The sequence below is a fragment of the Macaca mulatta genome, chromosome X, assembly GCF_049350105.2.
Source record: "Macaca mulatta isolate MMU2019108-1 chromosome X, T2T-MMU8v2.0, whole genome shotgun sequence".
NCBI classification, from domain to species: domain Eukaryota; kingdom Metazoa; phylum Chordata; class Mammalia; order Primates; family Cercopithecidae; genus Macaca; species Macaca mulatta.
In genome coordinates, this window is record NC_133426.1 from 18,531,362 (window position 1) to 18,557,609 (window position 26,248).

Genomic DNA, 26,248 nt, shown 5'->3' on the forward strand with positions numbered 1-26,248 from the left:
AATACTATACTTTCCTTATTAATTTTTCTTGACACCCTTATCAAAAAATCAGTTAACCATAATAAAAGGATTTATTTCTAGACTCTTAATTATAGTTCACAATTCTATGTTTATCCTTATGTCAATACTGTACAATTTTGATTACTGTAGCTTTGTGCGAAGTTTTAAAATTGGAAAGTGTGAGTTCTCCAACTTTGTTCTTCTTTTTCCAGATTGTTTTGGCTATTCTGGGTCCCTTGAATTTCCATATGAATTTTAGGATTAGTTTGTCAATATCTACCAAAAAGCAGCTGGGATATTGGTAGGGTTGCCTTGAATCCATAGGTCAAGTTGGGTATTATGGCTGTTTTGAGATGTCTTTCCATTTATTTAGATCTTTAATTTCAACAATGTATACACATATACACGTCTTGCTCTTGTTTTGTTAAATTTATTCCTAGGTATTTTTGATGCTATTGTAAATAGAATTGTTTTCTTTTTTTTTTTTTTTTTTTTTTTTTTTTTTTTTTTTTTTTTTTTTTTTGAGACGGAGTCTTGCTCTGTCACCCAGGCTGGAGTGCAGTGGCCGGATCTCAGCTCACTGCAAGCTCCTCCTCTCGGGTTCATGCCATTCTCCTGCCTCAGCCTCCCAAGTAGCTGGGACTACAGGCACCCGCCACTTCGCCCGGCTAGTTTTTTGTATTTTTTAGTAGAGACGGGGTTTCACCGTATTAGCCAGGATGGTCTCGATCTCCTGACCTCATGATCCGCCCGTCTCGGCCTCCCAAAGTGCTGGGATTACAGGCTTGAGCCACCGCGCCCGGCCTTAGAATTGTTTTCTTAATTACATTTTGGATTGTTCATTGCTAGTGTATAGAAATACAGCTGACTTTTATATACTGACATTGTGTTGTGAACTTTGATAAACGTATTAGTTCTAATGGTTTTTAGTGGATTTTTTGAGATTTTCCACATACAAGATTATGTTATCTGTGAATAATTTTACTTCTTCCTTTCCAATCTGTCTGCCTTTTCTTTTCCTTTTTTTTCTTTTTGCTTAATTGCCTTGTCTAGAACCTCCAGTACACTGTTGAATAAAAGTGAAGAGAGTAGATATCTTTGTCTTGTTCATGATACTGGGGAAAGCATTCAGTCTTTCATCAAGTATGATATTAGCTGTGTATTTGTTTGTAGTGGCCTTTTATTACATTGAGGAAGTTTCTTTCTATGCTTAGTTTATTGAGGGTTTTTATTGTGAAAGAGTGTTGGATTTTGTCAAGTGCTTTTTCTGAATACATTAAAATGATGTGTTCTTTCCCTTTATTCTATTAATATGGTACATTATATTAATTGATTTCAGAGATGTTGAACCAACCTGACATTCCTGGGATAAATCCCACTTAGTCATGATGTATAATCCACCTTCTATGTTGCTGGCTTCCATTTGGTAGTATTTTTTGAGGATTTTTGCATTTATATTCATAAGAGCTATTGGTCTATGGTTTTCTTTTCTTGTGATATCTTTGTCTGGTTTTGGTATAAGTTTGGCCTCATAAGAGGAATTAGAAAGTATTGTCTCCTCTTCTATGTTTTAGAAGAGTCTGTGAAGGATTGATTTTAATTCTTCAAATGTTTGATAGAATCCATCATTGAAGCCATCTGGGCCTGGGCTTTTCTTTGTAGGAAGTTTTAAAATTACTAATTTCAATGTTTTTCCTTGCTATAGTTGTATTCAAATGTTTTGTTTCTTCTTGAGTAGTTTGTGTTTTGGTAGTTGTGTCTTTCTTGGAATTTGTTTCATTTCCTGAAACAAATTCATTTCATGAAATTCATTTCATCTACTTTATCTAATTTGTTGACCTAAAGTTGTTTGTAGTACTCCTTTATAATTTTTTTTTCTCTTGAAAGTTTGGTAGTAATATTCTCTCTTTCATTCCTGATATTAGTAATTTGAGTCTCCTCTGTTTTTTCTTGGTTTCTCAGTCTCACTAAGGTTTGTCAATGTTATTGATCTTTTTGAAGAACCAACTTTTAGTTTTATTGATTTTTCTCTATTGTTGTCTATTATCTATTTCATTTATTTCTGCACTAATTATTAACAGTGGAGGGTGTCCAGGTTCTTGGCGTCTTGAACAATGAATTGGACAAAACACACAAACAAGGCAAGGAGGGAATGAAGGGTTTTATTGAAATGAAAGTACACTCCACTTTCATGTGTGGGAGTGTGGGAGTGGCCTGAGCATAGGGGCTGAAAGGCCCTGTTATAGAATTTTTGGGAGTTTCAATACCCCCTAGAGGATTCCATTGGTTACTAGGAGTACACCCTATGTAAATGAAGAGTTTGAAGTAAAGTTACAGAGTCATTTACAGCATAAACCCTACGGAAAGGATATTTCCTGTCATAGCTGAAGTGTGAATTGGCCTTATGTTCCCTGCCTCCAGACCCTATTTTCCTGCCTCATAATCTTTATCATTTCCTTCCTTCTGCTTGTTTTAGGTTTAGTTTGCTCTTCTTTTTTTAGTTTCCTTAGAAGGTAATATCATTGATGTGAGATCCTTTTTATTTTTTAATAAAGATACAAATCTTCCTTTAAGTACTGCTTTAGCTCCATCCCTTAAGTTTGCTATGTTATTAAACAATTGCTGCTGACTTAAAAAAAATAGTTTTGCCATGTTGTGCTTTTGTTTTCAATAGTATTGTCTAAATATCCTTGTGATTAACTTATCTGTTATTTGGTAGTGTGTTGTTTAATTTCCACATATTTATGAATTCCCCATATTTCTTTCGTTTATTGATTTAAAATTTAATTTGATTGTGGTCAGAGAATACATGCTTTGCCTGATTTAAATTCCTTTAAAACTTTTTTTCTTTTTTTGGTAAATCCTTTTAAAATTTGTTGAGGCTTTTTTTGTGGCCTAGCATATGGTTTATCCTGGAGAATGCTCCATGTGCACTTTAGAAGACTATATATTTCACTCTTATTGGGTGGAGTGTTTTATATATGTCTCTTTGAACATATTTATAATAGTTGCTTTGAAATCTTTGTCTGCTAAGTCAACGTCTAGTCCCTTCAAAAGCAGTTTTTGTTGCCTGCTTCCCCACTCTGCCCCCTCACCCCCCACCCCCTACCCCTGCCCCGCCCTCTTCGCATGTCGTGTAATCTTACATTGTAGTAACCCTAGGTAGTTATTCCCATGCCCCTCTGGGGCTTGTTGTTATTTGCTTTTTTGTTTGTTTGTTGAGTGACTTGTCTGGACTAGTTTAGTGAAGTCTATTCGCCTTCAGTGTGCAGCCTCTGATGTCACTCTTCACAGAGTGCTGCCTTGGGCATGCATACAGTTTCTCCGACCACCTGGGCTACTGTGGTTTTAATTGGACTCTCTTTGTCTCTTTCCCTGATCTCTCCTTTAAGCTTCGTACCCATCTGCCTCTATTTGAAGCAGTCCCAGCTGTTAGCCTTCACTAATTGCTAGCTGATTGCTCTATTGTGTTTAACAATGCCCTGGCCCACAGAGTGTTCTACAGTCTGATCCGATTAAAGCTGGACCCCTTCGCAGGGGCAGGGCTTTAACCATGTTTGAGGCTTACTCCGACCTCCACAAAGGCTCCTTTCTCATCTGTCTGTTTCCCCGATTCAGTCTGTTAAATTTCTTCTAGCTGGTGTACTGTTGCTACTAGTATCTCAGCACTACCATCCTCCTTGTAAATGCTTATTCCCAACATCTCCATTGCTTTCAACAGTGCCTTTAGGCATGAACTTCCTTGCACTCTGTGCCAAATAAGGCCAGTCCCCTTAGGCAGAGTGGCAGTGCTCTGTTCTTGACCTGCCTCTCCCCCTGGGCCAAACCACTGTGCCATCACACTGCACCTGGGAGCAGGGACAGTGACCCACTTTTCCTCCAGTGACGGCCCTGTTCCACAAGCAGGGTAGTAGGCAGGGATGATAGCCCCTGGTCTTCTTGGCTTGCCCTTCCTGGCATAGCACCTCTTCCTTATGATTAAGCAAGTGTGGGGGCAGTTGGGGTCTAGCACCTGCAAGCTGCCATGCCTAGGATAGGGCATCTGCCCAATGAGTGGGGGAAGTGAACCCCAGTCCTCTCTGCTGTGCTTGCCTGGAACCCAGCTTCTGTAATGCAGAGCTGGGGGGAATGAGGGATGCCCATCAGCTTGCTGCTTCTGGGACAAAACCATAGCCCTCTGCTGAGAGCTTGGGGCAGAAGGAGCCCCGCCTTGGATGCGTCCACTTGAAGTAGAGCATCCTTCATGCTGATCAGTGAAGGCAGTTAAAGTAGCTCATGGCTCAAATGCCACACACTCTCTCTGTTGGTATCAAAATTTAGTAAGTTTTCTTAAATGTTTCTCCGTATGCTGCATGCCATTAGGACAATTTCCAGTGGCTTCAACTGGTTTAATTTTTTTTTTAAGTGATTTTCCGCTGGGCGTGGTGGCTCACGCCTATAATCCCAGCACTTTGGGAGGCTGAGGTGGGCGGATTGCTTGAGCCCAGGAGTTGGAGACCAGCCTCGGCAACTTGGCAAAACCCCATCTCTAAAAAGTACAAAAATTAGCCGGGCGTGGTGGTGCATGCCTGTAGTCCCAGCTACTCGGGAGGCTGAAGCAGGAGCATGGCTGCTCGAACCTGGGAGGTGGAGGCTGCAGTGAGCTGAGATCATGCCACTGCACTCCAGCCTGGGCGACAGAGCGGGACCCTGTCTTAAAGAAAAAGATGTTCACAAGTTAAATGGTTGTTTCACTGGGGGGGGGGGTCTGCCAAGCCCCTAACACTGCCATTCCTGTCATTATGTTGTCATTTTGAGACCTGTACTTAGTATGTCTATAAACATGGATGTAAAGGCAATAAGCCGTGTACTCATCTTTGTGACAGCGTGCATATCCGGAGCTGCCTGTCTAGAGTCTCTGGCAGCTTCTGGCATGGAGTAAGATCTATAAATATTCCCTTCATTCATTCATCCATTCAACAAGAATGTATTGATCACTCCTGAGTACTCTTGCTCATTTGTCTTGGTGAAATTTGGCGTTTTTCTAAATTTCCAGTCCTACATTTTAACTGCTTTCTTGTCAGTTTTTACCCCATATGGCAGGGATGAGTTCTTAAGAACAACAGCTATGTGTATTATGTCATTAAGTTTTTAAAGCAACCTGATGATGTAGATAATATTATTCCTGTTTCCCGAAAGAAGACACTGAAGCTCACATAAGTTGAATAATTTTCTAAATGATGGGTCTAGATTTGATTCCAAATTTGTTGGACTCTACACTTCTCATTTTTAACTGTTAGGCCACACCATGTCTCTCACTATAGGAAAAGATGTTACAGGACACTGGGTTTTGTTTGTTTGGGTTTTTTTTTTTTTTGAGATGGAGTCTCACTCTGTCACCCAGGCTGGAGTGCAGTGGCGCAGTCTCAGCTCATTGCAACCTCCGCCTCCTGGGTTTAAGCAGTTCTCCTCTCTCAGCCTCCGGAGTAGCTGGGATTACAGGCATGCACCACCATGGCCGGCTAATTTTTCTATTTTTAGTAGAGACTGAGTTTCACCATATTGGTCGGGCTGGTCTCGAACTCCTGACCTCAGGTGATCCACCTGCCTTGGCATCCCAGAGTGCTGGGATTACAGGTGTGAGCCACTGTGCCCGGCCCCAGAACACTGTTTTTCAACTTCTTGGATGGGAATGTTATGACCTCTTAGAAAGGTCTTTTGTAGACTTTTCTTCAGGTTTCCTGTTCTGAAAGAACTGAAATGAAATTATTGGAAATGGACTGATGCTTAATGATAAAAGTGTTCTTCCTGTAGATAGAATCATAACCATAATAAGTAGCTTTCGTTTTCAGATATAAACACACATACATGCATTTGCAATGTCACAAGTACACAAAGACACATGCCCACGTGATATTGGTTACATCTGTAGCTGGGAAACATAATCAAACAATTACCAAACACTGTTGAATTTCTTACTTCCCTTCAGTCATTGTTAAAGAAACCTCTATTTCTTGATTTAGGACCATTATACCTTGATTGCTGAAAATGTTGACTAAAATGTGATTTCTGGTGTAAAATATACCCTAATCGATGAGGAGAGAGAGAGGTAGGGAGAGAGACAGAGGGAGAAATGGTATTCATCATTGGCTGCGAGTCCAAAATATTTAAAAATCAAGTAAGCATGAGAGGCAACTCATAGCAAGTAGGAAGGGATGCCTCCTTAAACCTTGACATCCAAATCCCAAAGACTGAAGGTTAGAACAAGCTCTTCTAGGATTATGGTGAATAAAGAAGATAATGTTAAAGAAATGGGAGCTGCACACAAAGAAAATTGTGGCCTCTGGAAGCCTAGATGAGTTAGAGCCTTAAGAAGTGGGAGGGAGGAGACTGGGGCTCGCTATTCCACAACAGAACCTCCCGCTCCCCAAACAATAGAGATGTGGCGTCTTGCAGACCCCACACACATGATCGTAGCTGACATTGGGTAAAATGGGCCAGAACCTCATTTCTGATGTTTAATCATTTCAGTTGTGCCCCTAATTTTCTTTCCTCAGTTCCTGGTACATAGTGGATAAACACACACATAAGTTATGCTAGAGCCGAAATTTCCAGATAAAAACAGAGCTCACAATTACTTTATTTCTTAATATCTATGAGCTGTTTTGTATAAAGATCATATACTCTTTATTTTATCTTGTAGTCATGGAAATTCATAATTCTTGGCAGAGTGCTATAGTTTAAATTTTCCCTTATGTTCACTGAGATGTGGGGATATATTTAATCAGAGTTAAGTCACTGTACAGAGATGAATATGATACTCTGTAAGACAGACTTACAAGGAGACAGAGGCCAAAAAGATTTCAAAAATAATTTAAATTATTTATAGCCTGAATGACTCCCCTCTCTTTATTCATTCATTTAACAGGTATTTATTGAGCACCTACTATGTGTCATACACTGTTCTAGGCTTCTGGGAAATGTCAATGACTAAATAAAGATCAGTTACCTTGCAGAGCTTACATTTTAAAGGGAGGAGTTACATGATAAACAATATAATAATAAATAAATGATATACCTTAAGTGATAAGTTCTTTTTTTATTATTATTTTTAGACGGAGTCTTGCTCTATCTCCCAGGCTGGAGTGCAGTGGCGCAATCTGGGCTCACTGCAAGTTCCGCCTCCCGGGTTCACACCATTCTCCTCCCAAGTAGCTGGGACTACAGGCGCCCGCCACCACGCCCAGCTAACTTTTTTGTATTTTTAGTAGAGACGGGGTTTCACTGTGTTAGCCAGGATAGTCTCAACCTCATGATCCGCCTGCCTCGGCCTCCCAAAGTGCTGGGATTACAGGCGTGAGCCACTGCGCCCAGCCTTAAGTGATAAGTTCTATGGGAAAAATAAAAACTAGAGCAGAGTTAGGGAGAACAGGAAAACTGGTCTTGGGGACAAAATTGCAATTTTTTTTTTTTTTTTTTTTTTGAGACGGAGTCTGGCTCTGTCGCCCGGGCTGGAGTGCAGTGGCCGGATCTCAGCTCACTGCAAGCTCCGCCTCCCGGGTTCACGCCATTCTCCTGCCTCAGCCTCCCGAGTAGCTGGGACTACAGGCACCGCCACCTCGCCCAGCTAGTTTTTTGTATTTTTAGTAGAGACAGGGTTTCACCGTGTTAGCCAGGATGGTCTCGATCTCCTGACCTCGTGATCCGCCCATCTCAGCCTCCCAAAGTGCTGGGATTACAGGCTTGAGCCACCGCGCCCGGCCGCAATTTTTTTTTTTTTGAGACAGGGTCTCACTCCTATAGTCCAGGTAGGAGTGCAGTAGTGCAATTATGGCTTATTGCAACCCTGACCACCTGGGCTCAAGTGATTCTCCCACCTCATTTTTTGATTTTTTTGTAGAAACAATGTCTCACTATATTGCCCAGGCTGGTCTTGAACTCCTGGGCTCAAGCGATCCTTCTTCCTCTGCCTCCGAAAGTGCTGGGATTGCAAGCATGAGCCACGGCGCCCAGTAAAAATTGCAATTTTTTTTTTTTTTTTTTTTTTTGAGACGGAGTCTCGCTGTGTCACCCAGGCTGGAGTGCAGTGGCACGATCTCGGCTCACTGCAAGCTCTGCCTCCCAGGTTTACGCCATTCTCCTGCCTCAGCCTCCGAGTAGCTGGGACTACAGGCGCCCGCCACCACGCCCGGCTAGTTTTTTGTATTTTTAGTAGAGACGGGGTTTCACCATGTTAGCCAGGATGGTCTTGATCTCCTGACTTCGTGATCCACCTGCCTCGGCCTCCCAAAGTACTGGGATTACAGGCTTGAGCCACCGCGCCCGGCCAAAAAATTGCAATTTTAAATAATGTAGTCAGCTGCATTGAGGTGGCTCCCAAGAGGGAAATGACTTGATTGAGGTCTCTTGGCTAGTTAGGGAGTGATAGAGTAGGATTTGATCCTGAGGTTGACTTGAATGTCCATGCTCTTTTTTTGAAGGGATAGATGAGAGTGACAGGCATTCTCAGGAATGATGTGACCTACTTTAGTCAGCCCTTATTCAATGAGGCCTAAAGGGTGGATAGGGAGCAGGAGGAAGGCATCTAAAGAAATCTAGGATCCCTGGCTGGAAGGTTTGGGCTGAGCATAGCTTTTTTTTTTTTTTTTTTTTTTTTTTTTTTTTGAGACGGAGTCTTGCTCTGTCGCCCAGGCTGCAGTGCAATGATGTGATTTCGGCTCACTGCAGCCTCCGCCTCCCAGGTTCAAGCAATTTTCCTGCCTCAGCCTCCAAAGTAGCTGGGATTACAGGCATCTGCCACCACACCCGGCTAATTTTTGTATTTTTAGTAGAGGCAGGGTTTCACCATGTTGGCCATGCTGGTCTCGAACTCCTGACCTCATTCTTGATCCACCCACTGCGGCCTCCCAAAGTGCTGGAATTACAGGGGTGAGCCACCACGTCTAGCCTAAGCATAGTTTTTAAAATGACGTGGTCTAGGCCAGGCGTGGTCGCTCACGCCTGTAATCCCAGCACTTTGGGAAGCCGAGGCAGGTGGATCACAAGGCCAGGAGTTCCAGACCAGCCTGACCATCATGGTGAAACCCTATCTCTACTAAAAATACAAAAATTAGCTGAGCGTGGTGACGCACACCTGTAATCCCAGCTACTCGGGAGACTGAGGCAGGAGAATTGCTTGAACCCAAGAGGCAGAGGTTGCAGTGAGCTGAGATCACGCCATTGCACTCGAGCCTGGGGGACAAGAGCAAAACTCTGTCTCAAAAAATAATTAATTAATTTAAAATGACATGGTCAAAAGCTGGAAGGGAGGATGTATAACTAAGGGAAAATATGAAAGAATAGTGAATCTGTAGTATTAATGTTTTAGAAGAGAAGCATTTAGATACACCTTTCAGAGCTATTAACTCTCCCTCGAAGCACACTTTTGGAGACTGGATTACTTAGAGCCGCAGACATGCGCAAGGTGCTTCTTGAAGGATTTATTTTAGATTGAGGAGATTTAAAAGGCTGACACACATAGATTTTTGTTGATCAGGTCATATAAAAGCTGTAATTCAGTAAAACGTTCCCATTTTTTTGTTTGAAAATTTTCAGGAAAGAACGTTGTAAAGAATTAATTAGTCTTTCATGCAGTGATCACCCCAAGGCTCCTGCATTTCAGAGGATAATGTGTTGTTGACAAGAAAGAGATGGTTTCTACTGAGGAATTTGTTTCACCAACAAAGGGGCTTTTATGCAATTTTTTTGTTTGTGAGTTCTGGAATTAATCTTATGTTACCACTACGATCTGGGTAAACCTAGTCAAGGAAATGATTTCTAGACAGAAAAAAGAAATGCAAAACTCATGGAATGGATTCTGAAGGACAAGCTCAGTTCTTAAAAAGTGTTACCCCTTATGAGTTAGAATCAAAGAAAAATGAGTGTTAGATATATCTTCCTCATTCCATTGATGATGACTAAGGCCTGAATATGATAAGTGATTTGCCCAAGGTGACTTAGGTAATTACTTGAAGTGCTAACTCTTTGGCCAGTGCTTATTCTAGTTCAACAGAGTCCCATCATATGTACCTTGAATTTATGTAAATTTCAATTATTGCATATGGCAATAAAGGAGAAAAATACTGGAAAATTTTATTTTCATATCCTTTATCACATATATAAAATATTAATATTTCCATATTATCTATATAATATATATAAAACATTCACATATCCATATTATTGTATAGAGTTGTATACATACAACCATATACAGTCAACCTTCCATATGCACGGGGTTCTGCATTGTGGATTCAACCAATCACAGATTGAAAATATTTGGAAAAAAAACAATATAACAATACAATATAAATTTTAAAATATGGCATAACAGCTATTTACATAGCACTTACATTGTATTAGGTATTATAAGCAATCTAGAGATGACTTACAGTACAGATACTCTTTGACTTATGATGGGTTTATCTGGACATAATTCCCTCATGTCAAGGAGCTTCTTGAATGCTTGTTGCTTTTGCACCATTGTGAAGTTGAAAATTGTAAGTCAGGGACCATTTGTAGACAGGAGGATGGGTGTGGGTTATATGCAAATACTATGCCATTTTATACAAGGGACTTGAGCATCCACAGATTTTAGTATCCTGGATGTAGGAGGTGGTCCCGGGACCAATCCACCTTGGATACTGAGGGGCAACTATATATGTTAAGGGTAACAAGAGGTTTCCCAGGGGTAATTTTGGCTATAAATGATTTGCATCCCATGTAGAAATTGAAAGCTTAATCCCCTCCTAACAAAGCACAACTCCTTGATTTCCCTCTTTCCTCCATTATTATATTACAGGTCAAATTATGTCCCCAAACATGACATCATGGTATAAGAGCCAGATTTGACTCAGTCGAAAATGCAAGTGTTATTTTTGTCATAAACACCAGCGAAGTAAAGGGGTTCCATTATATTTATTCATAGAGTACGGTTGTGCTGATGTCGGCATTCAGTGGGGAGAAAGGAGCGCCCTGGGCTGACTCTTCTTTGGGTGGTTTTAACTGTCACTTCAATCATCAAAAACTCTGCAGGTGTCTGATGTGGGCCTGGTACAGGGTTTCTCTTTTCTCTAGTTCTGACCAGGTGCTTATTCCAGGGTAGCTCTCCTGCCAGTTCTGCTCTTTTCACCTCACTGTCTTTTTCCTCACTTATTTCTAGCTCCTCTTCCATACCATACTTATCAGTGGCTGTACAATCATGTTTAGCAGTTCCTGGTCCTGTTCTCCAGACCTGATTTGGACCCACTGGAATAACTGCGCAACTTCACATGCCTGCTTTTTCATGCACTCAGAAGAAACATGTGGAAAACAGAGACTGTTAGAATCAGTCTGTTAGAATCTGAGATACTTTACAGGTCAACTGGTCCAAATGCCTGATTCTAAAGATCTCAAAAGTGAGATCCAGGGAGGATTTTCAAGGTTGTATAGCTTTAATGGCAGAGAGAGTTTTTCTCACTACTCTTTAAGCTGTTATAGAAGTTTCAATAAAGAAGCATTACAGGCCAGGTACAGTGGCTCATGCCTGTAATCCCAGTACTTTGGGAGGCCAAGGTGGGTGGATCACCTGAGGTCAGGAGTTCGAGACCAACCTGGCCAACATGGTAAAACCCTGTCTCTACCAAAAATACCAAAAATTAGCCAGGTGTTGTGGCAGGCCCTTGCAATCTCAGCTACTCAGGAGGCTGAGGCAGGAGAACCGCTTGAACCCAGGAGGTGGAGGTTGCAGTGAGCCGAGATCATGCCACTGTACTCCAGCCTAGGCGACAGAGCAAGACTCCATCACAGAAAAAAAAAAAAGAAAAGAAACATTACAGATAGATGAAAGCCACAAAGAGGGAGCCTCCAATCTTCATGAAAAATATTATTTTGTTTTATTCTGAGATGGTGTCTTGCTCTGTTGCCCAGGCTGCAGTGCAGTGGCATGAACATGGCTCGCTGCAGCCTCAACCTCCTGGGCTCAGGAATCCTCTCACCTCAGCCTCCCAAGTAGTTGGGAACACATTCGTGCACCACCATACCTGGCTAATTTTTATTTTTTAATTTTTTGTAGAGATGGGGTTTTGCCATGTTTACCCAGGCTGGTCTTGAACTCCTGGACCCAAGCACCCTTCCTGACTCAGCCTCCCAAAGTGCTGGGATTACAGGCAAGAGCCACTGTGCCCGGCAGAAAAATGATTTTAAAAATTTGGATCTTTAGTCCTGGACATCATGTAACCTGCATTTGCCTCTCCTGCACCCCAAAGGAAATGTTATACAACACTTGTGGATTTAGGAGAACACGTTGTGGAAAACAGTTGCTAAATGTATTGCTGAAACTGAGACTGTACTTACCATGGAGGGGGAAAGGTGAAGGAGATGCTTTAGGAGACACCCTCAGATGAACAGGTTTCCACATTTGTGTTGGGAAACAGCAAGGGCTTCCTCAGGCTATGTGCTCAACAGGACAAAAACCTGGCCCAGAGCCACAGCAGGAGACCTACCTTATGTCTTTGAACATGTTAAGACACACCTAATGTGTGGGCATTGTGGGGAGCTAATTTCTCCCCTGAATGTGACAATGAAGTTCTCTTAAGAGAAAAGAACCTTGTAGATTCAACAACTGTCAAACAATTGTGATGGAATTTTTAAAGCCAAAAAAAAAAAAAAAAGGATAAGGGCTGATTCTTGGTTATTGTTATTGCTGTATTGGATATTCATGGAGGAGGTGAATATGAAACAATGTTCTTTTTATTTTTTTTGAGACGGGGTCTCCATCTGTCACCCAGCCTGGAGTGCAGTGGAGTGATCATGGCTCACTACAGCCTCAACCTCCCAGGCTTAAGTGATCCTCCCATCTCAGCCTCCCTAGTAGCTGAGACTACAGGCATGCACCACCATGCCCGGCTAATTTTTGTATTTTTTGTAGAGACGAGGTCTCACCGTGTTGCCCAGGCTGGGCTTGAACTCCTGGCCTCAAGCAGTCCTCCCACCTCAGCCACCGAAAGTGCTGGGATCACAGGCGTGAGCCACTGCGCCAGGCCTGAAACAATTTTCAAGGAAGAATGAGAAGTAGTCTTTGGGATACCTTGGGTTAATATTTCTGACAAGTCGGAATCTAGAAAGATATAATCTCACTTGTAAGTTACAGCAAAATCTGGTTTGTTGTTCCAAGATTATTGATATTCTGTGGAGTGATCCCAGAGGCAAAAACGGCTGTTTTCCAAATACGGGCCGAGGAGGGGGCTGCTATTTTGGACCAGATGTTACTTCCAAGATTCTTAATAAATACCAGTTGAAGATGCTCATCAGGTCTCATGAATGTAAGCCCGAAGGGTATGAAATCTGTCATGATGGGAAGGTAAGCTAAAATTGTTAGTGACATTCCCATTAACATCCTTCCCCTAAGCACAGTCTTTTCTTCACAGAGTATGTCTGGCCTAGAAGCCCATGAGAAGATATCTTTTCTAGTACCAAACGGAAACCAGAGAAGGCGGGCTATATCTAGGTTGTTTGAAAGATCCTCACTGTCCCTTGTCCTAAAAGATATTTGGTTTATTTCCCTGATCTTCCCTAATCCCAGAAACAGAAATTCTTTTTTTTTTTTTTTTTCTTTTTTTGAGATGGAGTCTTGCTCTGTCGCCTAGGTTGGAGTACAGTGGCGTGATCTCAGCTCACTGCAACCTCCGCCTCCCGGGTTCAAGTGATTCTCGTGCCTCAGCCACTCAAGTAGCTGGGATTACAGGTGTGCGCCACTACACCCAGCTAATTTTTGTATTTTTAGTAGAGACAGGGTTTCACCATGTTAGCCAGGCTGGTCTCGAACTCCTGACCTCAGGTGATCCACCTGCCTCGGCTTCCCAAAGTGCTGGGATTACAGTCGTGAGCCACCGTACCCGGCCTCAGAAACAGAAATTCTGATACATGGCACTAAGTAGACACACAGAAAGGCTTGGTTCTTTACTACTTGTAAGGCAACTGTCCCACACAGTGGGGTTGAGAATGTCCTTTTCCTCACAGAGTGCATAAAAGGCAACAGTGAATCCAGTTTGCTCTTGCACTTTTTACCTGTTCCTCGTGCAGGGCCCAAAACACAAACCACACTTCCCTTCAGCTCCCTCAGTAGGCAACCTCCAGCAAGTTGCTCACTGTAGTCAGTTTAGCTACAGCCACTAAAATGGAGTGTGTTGTGTTCCTTCAGTGGTGTCTGATCAAAGGCTAAAGGAGGTGAGGACTGAGGAGCTGGTTTCTTGTCCCAAGTTGTCCTGGGATGCACCTTTTTCTTTCTTTTTTTTTCTTTTTTTGAGACAGAGTCTCGTTCTGTTGTCCAGGCTGGAGTGCAGTGGCGTGATCTCGGCTCACTGCAACCTCTGCCTCCTGGGTTCAAGCGATTCTCTTGCCTCATGCTCCCGAGAAGATGGAATTACAGGCGGCCGCCACTATGTCCAGCTATTTTTTGAATTTTTAGTAGAGACAAGGTTTCATGTTGGCCAGGCTTGTCTCAAACTCCTGACCTCAGGTGATTCACCTGCCTCAGCCTCCCAAAGTGCTGGGATTATAGGCATGAGCCACCGCACCTGGCCTGGAATGCACCTTTTTCTATGGTGAACAGCAATAAATAAAAATGGATACCAAGTTGTATGGCATTTCCCTCTGTGTCAGCACTTTGTTTTTCTGACCTCTATTAATTCATTTTCAGCTCATACTAACATTGCAAGATGAGTAAGGCAAGTATTGTTTAGGGTTTCTTTGTAATAAGAAAATAGATAGAAAAATAGATAGAAAACAGCAGTGGCTTGTCTAAAGTGACATGCTCATCAGGACAGAAGAGAGCCTAAGCCAGGTTCCCTGTCACCCACAAATATGGTCCTCCCGGCCGGGTGCAGTGGCTCACACCTGTAATCCCAGCACTTTGGGAGGCCAAGGCAGGTGGACATGAGGTCAAGAGATAGTGACCATCCTGGCCAACATGGTGAAACCCTGTCTCCACTAAAAATACAAAAATTAGCTGGGCGTGGTGGCACACACCTGTAGTCCCAGCTACTCGGGAGGCTGAGGCAGGAGAATTGCTTGAACCCAGGAGGTGGAGGTTGCAGTGAGCTGAGATCGTGCCACTGCATTCCAGCATGGTGAGAGAACGAGACTCCATCTCAAAAAAAAAAAAAAAAGTATCCTCCCATATTCTACCACAGCCCAAGGCTAGTTCCTTCACAAGATAATGGTCGTGGTCCCTTCTTCTAGCCACTGCATCTCTGCCCTTAAAGCACTGACTTTCTCGGGCCCTGAACCTTCTAAATCACTCTGCTCCAGGCAGAAGAAAAAAACTGAAATACCAGACAAATTTCATTCTGAATGCTCAACTATTACAAGACAAGAAAATAGGGGATTTATCTCCTTGGAAAAAGAATTCGCAAAATCAGACATTAAAGAGGATTCTGAGATTTGGCACTAAAATTGTACCCAGGATTGCAGGGCCATGCGCTGAGGATGTTGGCTGAGTGGCCAGGAGTTAGTGCTCCTGGGGACACTGGGGAGTAGCCTTGTTTTCCTCCGATGCAATAATAGAAATCACATAGGACTTGGATGATTTGCAGGGTTTATGAACTTTCTTTGATTCTTGCTTTTTAACAATTGAGCTATTTCTGACCTTATTGAATGACTTTTTGAGAACTAATTTTACGTGAAGCTGACCCTCTTTTTCTTTAACCAGGTTGTGACTATATTTTCTGCTTCTAATTATTATGAAGAAGGCAGCAATCGAGGAGCTTACATCAAACTATGTTCTGGTACAGCTCCTCGATTTTTCCAGTACCAAGTAACTAAAGCAACGTGCTTTCAGCCTCTTCGCCAAAGGTGTGTATACTATATGGAGAACACAGAGCACTGGTCTCATGGACCCATTAGAACCAGTCCCACGTGACTCAGAGCAGCCACGTGAATGAAGACAGTCATTTATAGCTTACTCATTAGTATCAACAAAATGGAAATAGTTCCAGACACCAAGTGGTGAATGCACCCATAATTGAAACCAAAAGGAGCAATTCTAAATTTGTACATCTTTCTAGATGGATAAAGCAGTCAGTCCTCAGAAACATAACTGAATATAAAGAAAAGAAGATTCCCCACACCCACTCAGTCCCCTAACCTACAGCCTTCTCTGACCCCCAAACAGCTCTATCTGCTCTTGCCCCTTTCTCTTCTCTATCCAGAAGTGTATGTGACAAATAGTTGAGTGTCTCTTTCCATGTGATGGCATTCATAGCTTATACTCCTTTTCTCCCTTTCACATTATCTTTTTACGTTTTTTTTGAGATGGAGTCTCACTCTGTGGCCCAGGCTGGAGTGCAGTGGCTCGATCTCAGCTCCCTGCAACCTCTGCCTCCCAGGTTCAAGCAGTTCTCCTGCCTCATCCTCCCAAGTAGCTGGGATTACAAGGGCCCGCCACCACACCTGGCTAATATTTTGTATTTTTGGTAGAGACAGGGTTTCACCATGTTGGCCAGGCTGGTCTTGAACTCCTGACCTCATGTGATCCACTCACCTTGGCCCCCCAAAATACTGGAATTACAAACGTGAGCCACTGTGGCCAGTCTAAGATTTTTTACATTATAGAACTAACATGTTTGTTGTTAACAACAGAAAAAAAAAAAGCAAAGAAGAATAAAGAAAATGTTAACAATCTTCTCTCCCTTCTCAATTATCCTTTTCCCCAGAGGTAACTAAAACTAGCAGCTTAGAATGGCCCCTTCCACCCTCTTCTTGCTCTTACAAAAATAGACAAGCATTTATTCAGTCATAGAACTTAAAAAAACCTTTGAGTACCTACCATGTGTCAGATACCGTTCTAGGCATAGATAATACAAGATAGGCCGAAGTCCCCTCATCAAACACATATCTTAGTATGAAGAGAAAGATGATAAACAATGTACATACTTTTTTTTTTGTAAGAAGTAGTCTTGCTCTGTCGCCCAGGCTGGAGTGCAGCAGCACAATCTTGGCTCACTGCAACCTCCACCTCCTGGGTTCAAGTGATTCTCCTGCCTCAGCCTCCCGAGTAGCTGGGACTACGGGCGTGCCCCACCACACTGGGCTAATTTTTGTATTTTTAGTAGAGACGGAGTTTCACCTTATTGGCCAAGCTGGTATTGAACTCATGACCTCAGGTGATTTGCCTGCCTTGGCCTCCCAAAGTGCTGAGATTACAGGTGTGAGCCACTGTGCCCAGCCTGTACATACATTTTTTTCTTTTTTTTTTTTTGAGACGGAGTCTTGCTCTGTTGCCAGACTGGAGTGCAGTGGCGTGATCTCGGCTCACTGCAACCTCTGCCTCTCGGGTTCAAGCAATTCTCCTGCCTCAGTCTCTACAGGTGTGCGCCATCACACCCAGCTAATTTTTGTTTTTTTAGTAGAGATGAGGTTTCACCATGTTGGCCAGGATGGTCTTGATATCTTGACCTTGTGATCTGCCCGCCTCAGCCTCCCAAACTGCTGGGATTACAGTATGAGCCACCACGCCCAGCCATATATATATATATATATATATATATATATGAAGTTAGAATCACACTGCACACTGTATTCTGCAACTGAATTTTTCCCCTAAAAATTATATCATGAACATCACCTCAAGTTAGTAAAGATAGACCTAACTCATTCTTTTTAGTACATACATATTATTCTGTAGTATACATGTACCATAACAGTTATGAAGCAACTAAATCTTATCCAACTGATAGACATCCAGATTGGTTCCAGGATTCTGCATTTAAAAACAATGCTATAACTAGCATTCCTATACGTAAGGAACTCATACGACTCAACAGCCCAAAAAAAACAAAAAACAAAAAACAAAAAAAACAAAACAAGTAATCCAATTTAAAAAATAGGCAAAGGACCTGAATAGACATTTTCCCAAAGACATACAAATGGCCAACAAGTTCACGAAAAGATGCTCAAAGTCACTAATTATCAGGGAAATGCAAAGCAAAACCACAATGAGATAGATACCATCTCACACCAGTTAGAATGGCTGTTATCAAAAAGACAAAACATAAGTGTTGACCAGGGTGTGGAGAAAAGGGAACGCTTGTACTCTGTTGATAGGAATATGGATTAGTACAGCCATTATAGAAAATGCTATAGAGGTTCCTCAAAACATTAAAAATAGAAGTACCATATGATCCAGCAATCCCACTACTAGGTATATATCCAAAGGAAATGAAATCAGTATCTTGAAGAGATATTTGCATTCCCATGTTCAGTGTGGCATTATTCACAATAGTCAAGATATGGTAACAACCCAAGTGTCTGTCAAGACAGAAAAAGAAAATGTGACTGATATACATGTGTGGATTTATATATTTTATATATATTTTTTATATATATATAAATATATATAATCCCTGCATGCTCAAGTCCCTTATATAAAATAGCATCGTATTTGCATAAAACCTATGCACATCCTTCCATATACTTTAAATCATCTCTAAATTACTTATAATACCGAATGCAATGTAAATACTATGTCAATAGTTGTTATACTATATTGTGTAGGGAATAATGACAAGAAAAAGTCTGTACATGTTAAGTACAGGCACAACCATCTGTTTAAAAAAAAATAAATTCGGCCAAGCGCAGTGACTCACGCTTGTAGTCCTAGCACTTTGGGAGGCTGAGGCAGGAGGATCATTTGAGCCCAGGAGTTCGAGACTAGCTGGGCAACATGGTGAAACCCCTTCTCTACATAAAATACAAAAATTAGCTGGACATGATGGTGCACACCTGTAATCCCAGCTACTCTGGAGGCTGAGGCAGGAGAATCACTTGAGCATGGGAGGTCAAGGCTGCAGTGGGACAAGATCGCACCACTGCACTCCAGGTTAGGCAATAAAATGAGACCCTGTCTCAAAAAAAAAAAAAAAAAAAAAATTCCACTGAAGGGAAACCCATGCATACAGAGGGCTGATTGTACATGCACAATGGAAAATTATTCCAACATAAAAAAGAAATCCTGACTTTTTTTTTTTTTTTTTTTTTTTGAGACGGAGTCTCACTCTGTCGCCCAGGCTGGAGTGCAGTGGCCGGATCTCAGCTCACTGCAAGCTCTGACTCCCAGGTTTACGCCATTCTCCTGTCTCAGCCTCCCGAGTAGCTGGGACTACAGGCGCCCGCCACCTCGCCCGGCTAGTTTTTTGTATTTTTTAGTAGAGACGGGGTTTCACCGTATTAGCCAGGATGGTCTCGATCTCCTGACCTCGTGATCTGCCCGTCTCGGCCTCCCAAAGTGCTGGGATTACAGGCTTGAGCCACCGCGCCCGGCGAAATCCTGACATTTATGACAACACGGATGAACCTGGAGGGCATTTTGCTAAGTGAAATAAGTCAGACAAATACTGTATGACATCACTTATATGTGGAATCTAAAAAAATCGAACTCATAGAAACAGAGTAGTATGGTGGTTGCCAGGGGCTGAGAGGTAGAGGCTATCTGGAGATACATGTATATCAAATCATCACACTGTATACCTTAAATATATATGATTTTATTTGCCAGTTATAAATATAACTATGGTTTTATGTCAGTAAAGCTGGAAAAATCCTCTGTGTGTGTGTGTGCGCATGCGCGTGTGTGTGTGGACATATATCCATAAGTTTTAGTGAATTTTTTAATGTAAGATTTTACAGTGTGGAATTTATGGAATTTATATGTTTAAAATTTTAATAGCTACTTCAAAAGGGTTATAACATTGGACAATCTGAAAAACAACATACCATGTTTATAATTTCATTATAATTTTTGGATTTTTACCTTTGTTTAGAAAATTTCTCTTTCTCTGTCTCTGTCTCTCTGTACACACACACACAAATTCTCAAATTTAACAGCTACATTGAGATGTAATTTACGTACCACAAAGTTTACCCATTTACAATTCAGTGACAGTACATTTACAGAGTTGTGCAACTATCACCATTATCTAACTTTTGAACATTTTTGCCATCCTAAAAAGAAAACTCGTACCCATTGAGCAGTCATTTCCCAGTCACCTCCTCCCATCACAGCCCTAGGCAACCACTAATCTATTTTCTGTCTCTGTGGATTTGCCTATTCTGGGCATTTCATGTAAATGAGATCACACAATATGTGATCTTCTGTGGCTGGCTTCTTTCACTCAGCACAATGTTTTTGAGGTCATTCATGCTGTATTCTATATCCGTACTTCATTCCTTCTTATGGGTGAATAATATTCCATTGTATGGATAGACCACATTTTGTTTATCCATTCATGAGCTGATAGACATTTAGGGTGTTTCCACTTCTTGGTTATTATAAACAATGGTGTTATGAACATTCATGGGCAAGTTTTTGTGTGTACATGTTTCATTTCTCTTGAGTAAATACTTGGTAATGGAATTGCTGGGTTATATGGTAACTCTATGTTTAACATTTTGAGGAACTTGCAAACTTTTTCCCAAGGGGCTTACCAGTTTACCATTTCCACCATCAGTGTGTCAGGATTCCAAGTTGTCTACACCATTGCCAACCCTTGTTATGATCTCTTTTTTTTTTTTTTTTTTGGAGACAGAGTTTCACTCTTGTTGCCCCAGGCTGGAGTGCAGCGGCACAGTCTCGGCTCACTGCAACTTCCACCTCCTGGGTTAAGGTGATTCTCCCACCTCAACCTCCTGAGTAGCTGGGACTACAGGCATGTGCCACCATGCCCAGCTAATTTGTGTATGTTTAGTAGAGACGGGGTTTCACCAGATTGGCTAGGCTGGTCTCGAACTCCAGACCTCAGGTGATTTCCCTACCTCAGCCTCTCAAAGTGCTGGGATTACAGGTGTGAGCCACCGCGCCCAGCTTGATCTCTTTTTTCTTATTGTTGTCTTAGTGGTGTGAGGTAGAATCTCATTGTAGTGTTGAGTTGTTCCCTAATGATTAATGATGTTGAGCATCTTTCCATGTATTTATTGGACATTTGTACATCTTCTTTAGAAATATTATATTTCAGGTTCATTTTCCATTTTTAATTGTCACTCTTTATTTTTGCATTGCAAGAGTTTTTTATTCTATATACACATCACTTATTCAGTATATGTATATTTTTTTGAGACAGGGTCTCACTTTGTTGCCTAGGCGATCATGGCTCACTGCAGCCTTGGCCTGCAGGGCCCAATTGATTCTCCTGCCTCAGCCTCTGAAGTAGCTGGGACTACAGGCACAAACCAGCACACTTGGCTAATTTTTGTATTTTTGATGAGATGGGGTTTCACCATGTTACCCAGGCTGATCTTGAACTCCTGGGCTCAAGCGATCCACCTGCTTCAGCTTCCCAAAGTGCTGGGATTATAGGCATGAGTCACCACGACTGGCCACTTGTTCAATATTTGATTTGCAAATATTCTCTCCCATTCTGTGGGATGTCTTATCCCTTTCTCTGTGGTATTATTTGTAGTGCAAACATTTTTCATTTTGATGAAATCCAATTTATCTGTTTTTTTTCTTGTGTGGCTCGTGCTTTTTTGGTATTGTATCTAAGAAGGCATTATTGCCTAACTCAGAGTCATAAGGATTCATTCCTATGTTCTCTTCTAAGAGTTTTATAGGTTTAGCTCCTATATTTAGGTTTCTGATCCATTTTGAGTTAATTTTTGTATATGGTGTGAAGGAAGAGTTCAGCTTTATTCTTTTACATGTGGATATCCAGTTGTCCCAGAACCGTGACTCAAAGACTATTCTTTCCTTCTTGGCACTCTTGTCAAAAATCAGTTGACCATAATGTAAGGGTTTGTTTCTGGCCTTTAAATTGTATTCTATTTGTCTAAGTCTGTGTCTATCCTAATGCCAGTACCACGCTGTCCTAATTATTATAACTTTACAAACTTACTACAGTTTTAAAACTGGTAAATGTGAGTTGAACTTTGTACTTCTTTTTAAAGATTGTTTTGGCTATTTTGGGCCCCTTGCATTTTCATGTGAATTTCAGAATCAGCTTGTCAATTTGCAAAAATACCAGCTGGGAATTTGATAGGGATTATGTTGAGTCTGTAGATCAGTTTGAAGGCTATTACCATCTTAACAATATTAAGTTGTCCAATCCATGAATGTGAAATATTGTTCTATTTATTTAAATCTTCTTTAATTTCCTTCAATAATATTTTGTACTTTTCCGTGTATAAGTCTAGGACTTATTTTGCTAAATTTATTTCTAAATATTTTGTTCCTTTTGCTGCCATAGTAAATGGAATTGTTTTCCTTTTCTTTTCTTTTCTCTTTTTCTGGAGACAGGGTCTCACTCTGTCACCCAGGCTGGAGTGCAGTAATGTGATCATAGCTCGCTGCACCCTCAAATTCCTGGGCCTTACATTAAAATTAGCATGCACCATCACACCCGGCTAATTTTTTCAATTTTCTGTAGAGACAGGGTCTCACTGTGTTGCCGAGGCTGGGTCTCAAACTCCTGGGCTCAAGTGATCCTCCGGTCTTGGCTTCCCAAAGTGCTGGGATTACAGATGTGAGCCACCGCACCTGGCCTGTTTTCTTAATTATATTTTTAGATTCTTGATTTCTAGTGTATAGAAATACAATTGATTGGCTGGGCGCGGTGGCTCATGCCTGTAATCCCAGCACTTTGGGAGGCTGAGGCAGGTGGATCATGAGGTCAGGAGATCAAGACCAGCCTGGCCAATATGGTGAAACCCTGTCTCTACTAAAAATACAAAAATTAGCTGGGCATGGTGGCACATGCCTGTAGTCCCAGCTACTCGGGAGTCTGAGGTAGAAGAATGGCTGGAATGCGGGAGGCATAGGTTGCGGTGAGCCGAGATCGCACCACTGCACTCCAGCCTGGGCGACAGAGCGAGACTCAGTCTCAAAAAAAAAAGAAATACAATTGATTTTTGGATATTGATCTTGTACAATCTTGATTAACTTGTTTGTTAGTTTTAATCTTTTTCTAGTAGAGTCCTTGAGATTTTCTATATCCTAGATCATATCTGTTAATGGTGTTAATGGAGATAGTTTTACTTCTTTTCCAATCTGGATCCCTTGTTTTTATTTTTCTTGTATGATCATCCTGGTTTTATTTTTCTTGTATAATCATCCTGGCTAAAACCTCCAGTACAGTGTTGAATAAAACTGGTGAAGGCAGATATACTTGTCTTATTTCTGATCTTAAGGGAATGCATTCACTCTTTGATAATTAAGTATGATGTTAGCTTTGTATTTGTGTAGATGCCTCTCATCAAGTGGAAGAAGTTCCTTTCTATGCCTAGTTTGGTTAGTGTTTTTATCATGAAAGAGTATTGAATTTCATCAGATAAGTTTTTCTGCATCTATTGAGATGATCATGTGATTTTTGAAAATTTCAACTTTTATTTTCGATTCAAGGAGTACATGTGCAGATTGGTTACATGGGTATATTGTGTGATGTTGGGGTTTGATGTATGAGTGATTTTGTCACCCAGGTAGTGAGCATAATACCCAATACTTAGTTGTTCAGCCCTTGCCCTCCTCTCTCCCTCCCCCTCGAGTAGTTCCCAGTGTCTATTGTTCCCATCTTTATGTCCATGTGTACCCAATGTTGAGCTCCCACTTAAAAGTGAGAACATATGGTATTTGATTTTCTGTTCCTATGTTGATTCACTTAGGATAATGGCTTCCAGCTGCATCCATGTTGCTGCAAAGGAAATGATTTTGGTTTTTTGTGGCTGTGTAGTATTTCATGGTGTATATGTATTGCATTTTCGTTATCCAATCCACCATTGATGGACACCTGGGTTGATTCCGTGTTTTTGCTATTGGGAATAGTTCTATGATGAACATACAAGTGCATGTGTTTTTGGTACAATTATTTATTTTCCTTTGGGTATATACCTAGTAATGGGATTGCTGGGTCCAATGGGAGTTCCATTTTTAGTTCTTTGAGAAATGTCCAAACTGCTTTCTACAGTGACTGAACTAGTTTGCATTTACACCAACAGTGTATAAGCATTCCCTTTTCTCTGCAGCCTTGCCAATATTTACTATTTTTTGACTTCTGAATAATACCCATTCTGACTGGTATGAGATGGTATCTCATTGTGGTTTTGATTTGCATTTCTCTGATGTTCAGTGATGTTGAGCATTTTTCATATTGGTTGGCCACTTACATGTCTTGTTTTGAGAAGTGTTTGTTCATATCCTTTGCCCACTTTTTAATGGGTCTATTTGGTTTTTGCTTGTTGACTGGTTTAAGTTCCTTATAAATCCTGGATATTAGACCTTTGTTGCATACATAGTTTGTGAAGATTTTCTCCAAATCTTTAGGTTGTCTGCTAACTCTGTTGATATTTTCTTTTGCTGTGCAGAAGTTCTTTAGTTTAATTAGTTCTCATCTGTCAGTGTTTGTTTTTGTTACAATTGCTTTTGAGGACTTAGTCATAAATTATTTCCTAAGGCTGATGTCCAGAAGAGTATTTCCTAGGTTTTCTTCTAGGATTTTTATAGTTTGAGGTCTTACATTTATTAATAAGTCTAATCCATCTTGACTTAATTTTTGCATATGGTGATAGGTACGGGTCCAGTTTCATTCTTCTGCATATGAATAGCCAGTTATCCCAGTGTCATTTATTGAATAGGGAGTCCTTTTCCCATTGTTTATTTGTTCTGTGTTAATATGGTATATTACATTGGTTGATTTCAGATATTAGACAAAGCTTGCATTCCTAGAATAAATCCCACTTACCCATGGTGTATAATCCTTTTTATACGTTTCTGGATGCCATTTGCTAGTATTTTGTTGAGGATTTTGTATCTATGTTCCTAAGAGATACTGGTCTGTAGTTTTCTTGTGATCTTTATCTGGGTTTTGTATCAAGGTAATATTAGCTTCTAAGTGGGCAATATTCCCACCTCTTCTTTTTGGAAGAGTTTGTGAGTAATTGGTATTAATTCTTCCTTAAATGTTTCATAGAATTCACCAGTGAAGCCAGCTGGCTCTGGGCTTGTCTTTGTGAATCATTTGATTACTTAGTCTTTTTACTTGTTACAGGCATGTTCAGTTTTTAAATTTCTTCCTAGTCAGTTTTGATTGTTTGTGTCATTCTAGCAATTGGTCCTATGTTATCTAATATATTGGTCTACAATTGTTCTTAGTATTTCTTTATAATCTTTCTTACTTTTGTAAGGTCAGTAATGATGTCCCCTCTTTCACTCTTGATTTTAGAAATTTGAGGCTTTTTTCTTTTTTTTCTTGGACATTCTAAAGGTTTGACGATTTAGTTGATCTTTTCAAAGAACCAATTTTTAGTTTTGTTGATTTTTCTTTATTATCTTTCCATTCTCTATTTCATTTCTTACTGTTCTATTCTTTATTATTTCCTTTTATCTGCTTATGTTGGGTTCAATTTACTCTTTTTTCCAATTTTTTATTTTATTTATTTATTTATTTTTGAGATGGAGTTTTGCTCTTGTTGCCCAGGCTGGAGTGCAATGGTGTGATCCCGGCTCACTGCAACCTCTGCCTCCCAGGTTCAAGCGATTCTCCTGCCTCAGCCTCCCAAGTAGCTGGGATTACAGGCGTGAGCCACCACATCCAGCCTTTTTCCAATTTTTTAAAGTGGAAGTTTATGTTATTGATTCGAGATCTTTTTTCTTTTTTAATATAGGCACCTATAGCTATACATTTTTATATAAGCACTACTTCAGTGTATGCCATATGTTTTGGTATGTTGTATTTTCATTTTCACTCATCTTATTTTCTGACTTCTCCTGTGATTTCTTCTTTGACCTATTGGTTATTTAAGGTTTTGTTGTTTAATTTTCTTATATTTGTGACTTGCCCAAATTTCTTCTGTTGTTAATTTTTAATTTATTTATTTTTCCCAAATTACTTTCTAATTTACTTCTTTCAATAAATCCTAAATTTTTTTTCAAAGTGAAGATACTTTGATCTTAATCATTTTAAATCTATTAAGGCTTATATTATGGCCTAGCATCGAGTCTATTGTGGAGAATGTTCCACATGTACTATAGAAGAATGTAATTCTCTTGTTGTTGGGTGGAGTGTTTTATACATGTCTGTGAGGTCTAGTTGGTTTGAGTGCTGTTCAAGTCTTCTATGTCCATGTTGATTTTCCACCTAGTTGTTTCATCCATTACTGAAAGTCGACTATTGAAGTCTCAATATTATTGCTGAATTGTCTATGTCTCCCTTCAGTTCTATCCATTTTTGCTTCATGTAGTTTTGGCTCTGTTGTTAGGTTCTCATGTGTT

General features: G+C 40.8%; 1 protein-coding gene across 10 annotated transcripts in view; it reads left to right on the plus strand.

Moving 5' to 3' along the window:
* PPEF1 (protein phosphatase with EF-hand domain 1) overlaps positions 1–26,248 on the plus strand; it is a 149,396-nt gene that overhangs the window by 113,292 nt on the left and 9,856 nt on the right. For all 10 annotated transcript variants that reach the window (XR_013413218.1, XR_013413219.1, XM_077989605.1 and 7 more), the window contains 2 exons: positions 13,172–13,357; positions 15,707–15,849. Coding sequence is in view for 8 of the 10 variants with exons in the window: in XM_077989605.1 (XP_077845731.1) it covers positions 13,172–13,357; positions 15,707–15,849 (329 nt within the window). In the remaining 2 variants the exon portion in view is untranslated. The remainder of the gene's footprint in view (positions 1–13,171; positions 13,358–15,706; positions 15,850–26,248) is intronic.